Source organism: Helobdella robusta (genome assembly GCF_000326865.2).
Source record: "Helobdella robusta unplaced genomic scaffold HELROscaffold_5, whole genome shotgun sequence".
NCBI classification, from domain to species: Eukaryota; Metazoa; Annelida; class Clitellata; order Rhynchobdellida; family Glossiphoniidae; genus Helobdella; species Helobdella robusta.
Genome location: NW_008705254.1, coordinates 7,204,016 through 7,211,645, shown reverse-complemented (window position 1 = coordinate 7,211,645; position 7,630 = coordinate 7,204,016). Strand labels below are relative to the sequence as shown.

Genomic DNA, 7,630 nt, shown 5'->3' with positions numbered 1-7,630 from the left:
ATATTTAATCTGCTGGATTAAAAAAAAGCATCGTGTTTATTTCGCTGTTAGTAGGCTATTTTCAACAAATTATAATCTGGTGTAGCGTTTTAGCTCTCAAAGTTTTTAAACTATTCGCATGTATTATTAATTTATACACAAAAAAACTCAATAAATTAAAAGATTTTATTTTATTCGAATGTTTGAAAAAGCTATCCGACCCTAAATACTCTAACCTGTTTATGTAGAACCAACCAATCCAACACAGGATTGCGTTTGTTTCAATCCGTCGACACTTCTCCTGCCTCCGCCTGTACTCTGCCTGTCATCGTCGCTTTTTGATGTAGCCATATTTTCGCCTCCATGACCTTTCGCATAAGCACCGACCATTAACTTTCCGTCAGGGGCCAATGTCCCAGTAAGAGTGTGTGTTTCGATTTTTTCTCCGAGTTCGTACTCTTTTGAGAATTTGCTTTTTGTCAACCGCTCTGTCGTTTTCTCCTCGTGCTTTGCCCAGATCCAAATTTTGTTGTCTTTTATCACCTGTACAGTTTTTTTGAAGTAATATTTTTAATTTCGATTTAGAAAAATTGTTTAATAATTTATAGCTTAAAAACTTTCTTAGTGGCGTATGGAGGAGGCTCAAGACAGTGGGGCCTGTCTGCAGTCCTCGACCGTATAATAATACACATAATTCATAGTTGCACAAGAACAATCATCAGTAAGCAATATACAACTTTTAAATGTTAAAAAACGAATAATCAATAAAGAGCGAAAAGAAGACTGTCGCAAATTTGTCAGTTATATCGTCAAGTTCATTAAATTGACCTCTCATTTTATGCTATGCTTAGCAGTGTCATGTCAAGCAAACTGAAATAATGATGTCTCATAGAAGTTTTCCATATATGTTAAAATTATTTTTATTTGCTCAACAACAAAAAACTCAGTTCGCAATTGCAAAAATTTTTACAGAATTGTGAATGTGCAATTGGCATGAAAAATAATGACTACAAGTAATGCCAATGGACTACTTTTAGCTGTATCTGGCCGAGTTTTCAGCAACTATCTGCTAGCTTTCATTTAACGTTATCAGGCGACCATACCGTTTGGTCATCTACTTTATTCTTTGAATATGGTTGTCATCTACTGAATTAAAGTAGTGGTGGTATGAATATTGAAAGTTAGATGCGATTTTTCGAATTATTCAAAAATTTTTTGCTTGCAAGTTTTTTAAGTTAATGTTACCAACAATTGAAATCAACTCATTTTTAAAGCAAAAAACGGTTAGTTAATGAGCATTTATAAGAAACAACCTGCTATTAGTTTTAATTGACTTAGTGACATAACACTTTGGTCGTCAATAAATTCTAATTTTACATTAAATTTATTGTCGTTGGTTAATAAATTTTTAAAGCCGAGAGTTTGGTATTTTTAGTTTTCTAAATGATTCATTGCTTGAATCATTGTTTTTTTTAATTTTTTCCATTACAAATCGAAATCGAATTTTTTTACATGAAAAAAATCAAAAATCGAATGGATTTTTGAACATTGGACTATCACTTCTTATTAATTACTTGGTTTCATTACGCGAGTTTTTTTTTCATCTTCACTTGTGTGAATGTATTAATCTGCGCAAAATTGATGTTATGATTTATATATCACCTACATTTGTTTGATGCTGAATATTTACAAATTGGAACAAACTTTTTGAAAAAAAATATTTGAATAAAATCCGCTAAAATCAAAGTTTTTAATATGTAACAACTAGGTCTTAAAAATTTAAATAAAAATTTAAATTAGCCAATTTCACTTTGGTTGATATGGATTTTTATTTTGTTTTTGTCAAATATCTACAAATTATATAAAAACGTTTTGTATGTGATATCGAATTTTTTATACTAAAAGGACCCGCATGAACAATTATCTACGCTAGCTTTTCGAAATAAAAATATATACAATAACTTATGTAGCGATTTCCAGTGTGTCGAACTCGTTTGAAAAATATCCGACTTCGGCCCCTCAAAAAATATCTGACTCCAGGTAAAATTTTCCGATTCTGGGTTCCGAATTCCAGAAAAATTTGTCAACTTTTGTATTATAATTTTACCTTATCATCACTACTAAATGAAAAACACTTAAAAAAACACTTGAAATTAGTCAATGTAATTGTTTTTCATAGTAAAATTACCAATTTTTATGTTTTAAGACATTCTGAAACAATTGTCAACTTTTTCATCATAATTTACCTTATTATCACTACTAAATAAAAAACACTTAAAAAAATACACTTAAATGTCAATGTAATTGTTTTTCTTGATAAAATTACTTTATTTTTATGTTTTACAACATACTGAAAAATATTTATGTTTTAATCACGTAATGAGCATTTATATTCAGTGTTAAAGATGATTGCTTATTGCTACGTATATTTATCCTCTACAAAACACAATCTTAAAAAAATTTACCGCTAAAAAATTAAAATTTTTTAAAAATAAATAACAATTTTTGGATTCAGATAAAAAAATTCGACTTCGACCCATAAAAAATCCGATTCCTACTCCGGGTTCTCAAAAAATTCCTACTCTGGAAAATATATCCGTCTCCGACCGACTCCGACACTGGCGATTTCATACCAAATTCCTACTCTGGAAAATATATCCGTCTCCGACCGACTCCGACACTGGCGATTTCATACCAATTTAGCCCTTGACTAGGAGTGTAAAACATTCATTCTACTCATCAGCTTTGAAATGTTATAAAAATATATAAAAAAACAAACTTTATAAAAATTTTGGATAAAAGTTTTTTAGAGCAACAAAAATTGATATACCTTTGTTAAAAATAACCAAAATACTCTTAAATCGTCATCATCATTAACGGGCGGGCTTGTTACGCACGACAATATTCCTCCACAACTTTTTCCGACAAATTGCAACTCTCTTGACCTGATTAACTCGATGATTGGGGCTTGATTAGTTATCCTGTATAGCTTTTTGTTGGAGAGCTTCGGCTTGGTTGATGTTTAGCATGATTCGATAACATTTTGATACCAAAATGTCGAGTTTATGCTCTATGACTTCCTATAGTGTCCACGATTCGCAGCCATAAAGCAATACCGATAGACATGCCGCATTGAACAGTCGAGTCATGAACTTGACTTTGGTTTGGACGATCTAAGGATAGTCTTGAGCTTGGTGAATGCAACCCATGCTAGAGCAATTTTATTGTCCACGTCTTTCTCATTTGACGCTGTGTATGACCCGAGGTACCTGAAGTCGTCGACAATCACTATGCTGCTTGCGTCGATGCTTATCCATAAATATTCAAAATATTCGTTCTTCCACTCAAATTTGCAAGATCTACAACTGGGGCCAATCACGCTTGAAAATTTGAGTAGAAACGCATGTTTGTTTAAAAAACATGATTAAATTAACATTTGCGTAGTTTTCATAACGTTTTTGAATCCTACGCATAACGCGAACTAGATTTTTATAAAGTGTATGCATAAATAATTATGAACAAAGCCAATTGTATTATCAAAATAATTTTCTTTAAAAACATTCCATATCATATTTTGCTTTTTAATTGTGTAGCACTAAGAAAGCCAAAGCTGTTTTGCCTAGTTGTAATTGTTTCCTACAAAGTTGCTATTAAACTTAATTAAACTTACGCGTCACAAAGTTAATACCAACATCAACACTACACGACGCATAGATGCCATTGCTTTTGCGTGCAAGCTAGGATGTCGAAGTCGGTCTAAATTGGAGGTTTTTGCCGGAGTCGAAATTTTGTAAAAGGATGGAGTCGGAATTGGATATATTTTTCATCCGACTCCAGGAAATGTAAAAGTTTTGAAAAAATGTATGTACCTATTTATTTCCATGAACAATTTTTCAAGCTCGTGCTTTTTAGAGAATATATGGGCAATCATCTTTAATACTGATAAACGATGCTACCAAACGCTTTGTGCAGTTATTTTCAATTTTAAAAAGTTAAAGAAAAAATTTAAAAACTAGGCTCATATATGTAAATTATTATAACATTTTTTTTACTCGCTAACAGCTTGTAATTTTAGAAAACTCGTCAAACTGTTAGACGTCAGCCAGCTGCACAATTCAAAAACGCATTTGTTGTCAATTCTTTTTGAACATTGCTTACATTACTTGTATTTAAACGTAAAAAATGTAATGGTCCTATTAGTGAAGCTTTTTTTGAAATTTTCATAATACATTCATTTGTTTTAATTAACTCTTACATTAATGTACAAAAAATTATTTTCAAAATCTTGGTTGTATTAGGCCAACATATTACTCTAAAAATTCTTACGTTTGAAAATGAACAAGCTGCATTTTTTTTGTGTTGATTCAATTTCATAAGACTGTAATGATATGATAACGTTTTGTACCCATAATTGTTTTGATTTTTCAATGTTTTATGATGCTTTTAAAGTCTTCCACTAACCTTGAATTTTCAATTAAGGAAAACGACTCCGGCACCGTAGAGTAAGCACCGCGCTGTGCGAAAAAGCTATACGATAGTCATAGATAGAGTTTTTAAACTGACATCATGCAACGCGCAATAACAATCACGTGACTCTCATACTAAAGGAAATACAGTTCACGCAAATCCAACTTTAAGAATTTTCTCAACTCAGATATTTTCAAATTTTGTTTCAAAATTCCACTTAATTAAATAATAATTTAACTTTAATAAAGCAAAGCTTTTTTTGTAACAACCGTTTCGAATATTTATTCAAAATAGCAAAAATGAAGAAAAGTAAATGACATATTTATAAGAGCTATAAAAAAGATTCCGTTTGATAGTGTCGTGTTACACCTATGACTTTCAAATTATTATAAATTGAAAAAAAATTCACTTGCATTGTAATATAAAAGCTGAAATATTTAACTTGATTTTTTTTAGATGTCATTTAATTCAAATAATTGACATTTGATACTGTGTTTTGAAACAAAGGATGCATTTAAAAATTAATTGATAAACATAAACATTAAAGTTACATTAAAATCAAGTTATTAAACAGACCTGGACTGTAATATCCTGAGGCTTGAAAATACCGCCCAAATCAACAATGAGAACCAACCTTCGTTGACCATTTTCTTCTCTAAAAGTTGGAACACCGATTTTATTTTCTTTGGACGGTGTATCTTGGCCGGGGCTGTTGGAAGGAGATCTGGAACCTGCCGGTGAAGAACTCAAACCGACAGCAGAATGATGGGTAGACGAAGCCGGACTGGCTCGTCGAAGATCGTGGTAGCTTGAGCGCCCTCTCAGTGGGGCTTCCACTATCAATATATGGTCGGACGTTAAATAAGATTTAAATTTATGAGGATCTACTTCTTTCGGTTTTTGTATTTTACGTTCATATGCCCGATTAATAGAACCTTTAGGTGGCACCGATGTGTTGTTCATATTTGTCGTATCGGTTGACGACCGTGGTGCCGTGTCGTTGCTTTGATTCTGCAGCTGAATTATAGATGATGACGTTGACGAAGGGACCGCGTTCGAATAGCTTTTGTCACTGTTGTTAGCATTGTTTTCAGAGTTATTATTTTGTTGATCGTTTACATCGTTTGACATATTGGTAAGATTTGTGGCTGATTCATGCTTGATGGCGCGAACAATAATACGATCACCGTCACTAGCTACATGTATTGATGTCGGGTCAAATCCGGATACGTCAAATCGAATCCTAAATTTTCTTCCTACATCTGGATAATCGAGAAATAGGGTTTTCATTTTTTTAGGATCTAGAATATCCGTACTTCCTCGTCGTTTGGCAACTAAAGGGTCATTCAGCAGTTCTTCACTTCCCCACACTCGATCTGTAGGGTATAAATGTAGAAATTCCTGTCTCATGCGCTCCACTTCTTTTTCCCACGATTTTCTCTTTCTTTTCATATCGGCTTCTATTCTTTTCTCCATATCCCGAAGACCAACTGCTTGTCTGCTTTCAAATGTCATAGTATCGTAAACCATGGGAACTTGAACTGACTCAGTGGTGTTTGTGTTGTTGAATAAGGTATTGCTCGAGGCAGCGTTGCCTGATTTTTTATCAACTCTGCCTTCACTTGCTGTTCCTTCTCCGTCCATGCTTATTGAACTGGCCATATTCTACGTGTTGAACCTTTCGATAATTAATTAATTTTTTCAATCAGGCGCAATGTGATTGATTATTGATTGATTATTGATTATATTTTATTCTAAGTGAGATAAAATTATTAAATTGAAAATTGTTATTTTTCAATTTTGTGAAATAACTATTTATTCATAAGCTTGTTAAAAAAATTAGCTTAAAAATATGTTTTAATTTGAAAAAAGTATTTAAAAAAAATAATGTAACATAATATACTATCATTTTGCTGCCAATGTAACAAAAATGCAAAGTGTGATTGCCATTATTTCTAATAAATACATAGACGCTAAAGGAATTATTGTTCTTTTATTTATTCAGCAAACACACGTTGTTGATTATGAAAACAACAAAGAGCGGGTCCATTCATTCGTCATAATATTGTCGTAGTGAGGTCATCCGTTCACGCTGCTACTATTAGCTCATATTTCTCTTAATATAATTTATTCTTACGATAATTTATTTATCTTGTTAATGATATTTTGATTTTAGACCTGTTTTTTATTCCTCTCTCATGTTCTATTAGAAATTGATTTTAATAGTTTTTAAACCGTCTATTTTATTTTGACAAATAAATATGAGAAATAAATTAACATGAACACTTGAGAAAAAAAAATTGTTTAATCTTAATCTAGACTGCAGAAAAGTAAAATATTGTTTCGTAGATTGAAAAAAGTTTTTTGACAAAACCCCAGCGAAAACAACTAAATGGCCTGGAACATAAAAGTTCTCTTTTTGTTTGTAAAAATATTCATTTTTCAAGGATTTGGTTAAGGGTAACAAATATTGTCCCAGAAAGTTATGGGCTACAATTGACAAATTGTTTGGAAATCATCCCGTTTAAGGCTGTGTTGAATCAAATAGTAAACTTAGTTCATCTCAATTTTTATTGCTTTTTGACGAAAAGATTAAAAAGTAAAAAAATATTATCATGTAAATCAATCAACACACACACACATAAGTACATACAAAGACTAAAACACATAAAACACGACTGACGTATTTATTATTCCACAGAGGGAATATATTCACGCAGCAAAATGCATACACACAGACAGACGAAACCACAAACAGAGAAATATTAAATAAGAGAAAGACACACTTGACCGCAATTCATCACGACTGGTATGCAAAATATTTCAGACGAGGTAATCAGATCCATGTGCAACCATTTTCGCATGTGAAACTAAGACGCCAGCGCACACAGCAAAATGCATACACACAGACAGACGAAACCAGAAACAGAGAAATATCAAATAAGAAAAAGACACACTTGACCGCAATTCATCACGACTGGCATGCAAAGTATTACAGACGAGGTAATTAGATCCATATGCAACCATTTTCGCATGTGAAACTAAAACGCCAACGCGCAGGCACCTTCTCCTACATAAGGAGATGCAGCATTAAGCAGGGGGGGGGAGAAACTACAGAAGACATACACGGAACTACACGATGGACGAGACGAGACAGGAAGAAGAACATAAGACATACACGAGT

General features: G+C 32.4%; 2 protein-coding genes across 2 annotated transcripts; both read right to left on the bottom strand.

Moving 5' to 3' along the window:
• Positions 1–219: 219 nt before the first annotated feature.
• On the bottom strand, positions 220–671 carry HELRODRAFT_163907 (hypothetical protein; the record flags this gene model as incomplete). The annotated part of the gene is made up of 2 exons (XM_009027640.1): positions 220–522; positions 597–671. 2 exons carry the CDS (start codon positions 669–671, stop codon positions 220–222), a joined length of 378 nt encoding a protein of 125 aa, XP_009025888.1.
• A 2,453-nt stretch (positions 672–3,124) lies between these two features.
• HELRODRAFT_163906 (hypothetical protein) lies at positions 3,125–6,108 on the bottom strand (the record flags this gene model as incomplete). Its single annotated transcript, XM_009027639.1, has 3 exons — positions 3,125–3,359; positions 4,441–4,493; positions 5,023–6,108. The coding sequence occupies 3 exons, from the start codon at positions 6,106–6,108 to the stop codon at positions 3,125–3,127; spliced, it is 1,374 nt and encodes a 457-aa protein (XP_009025887.1).
• Between the last annotated feature and the right edge of the window lie 1,522 nt (positions 6,109–7,630).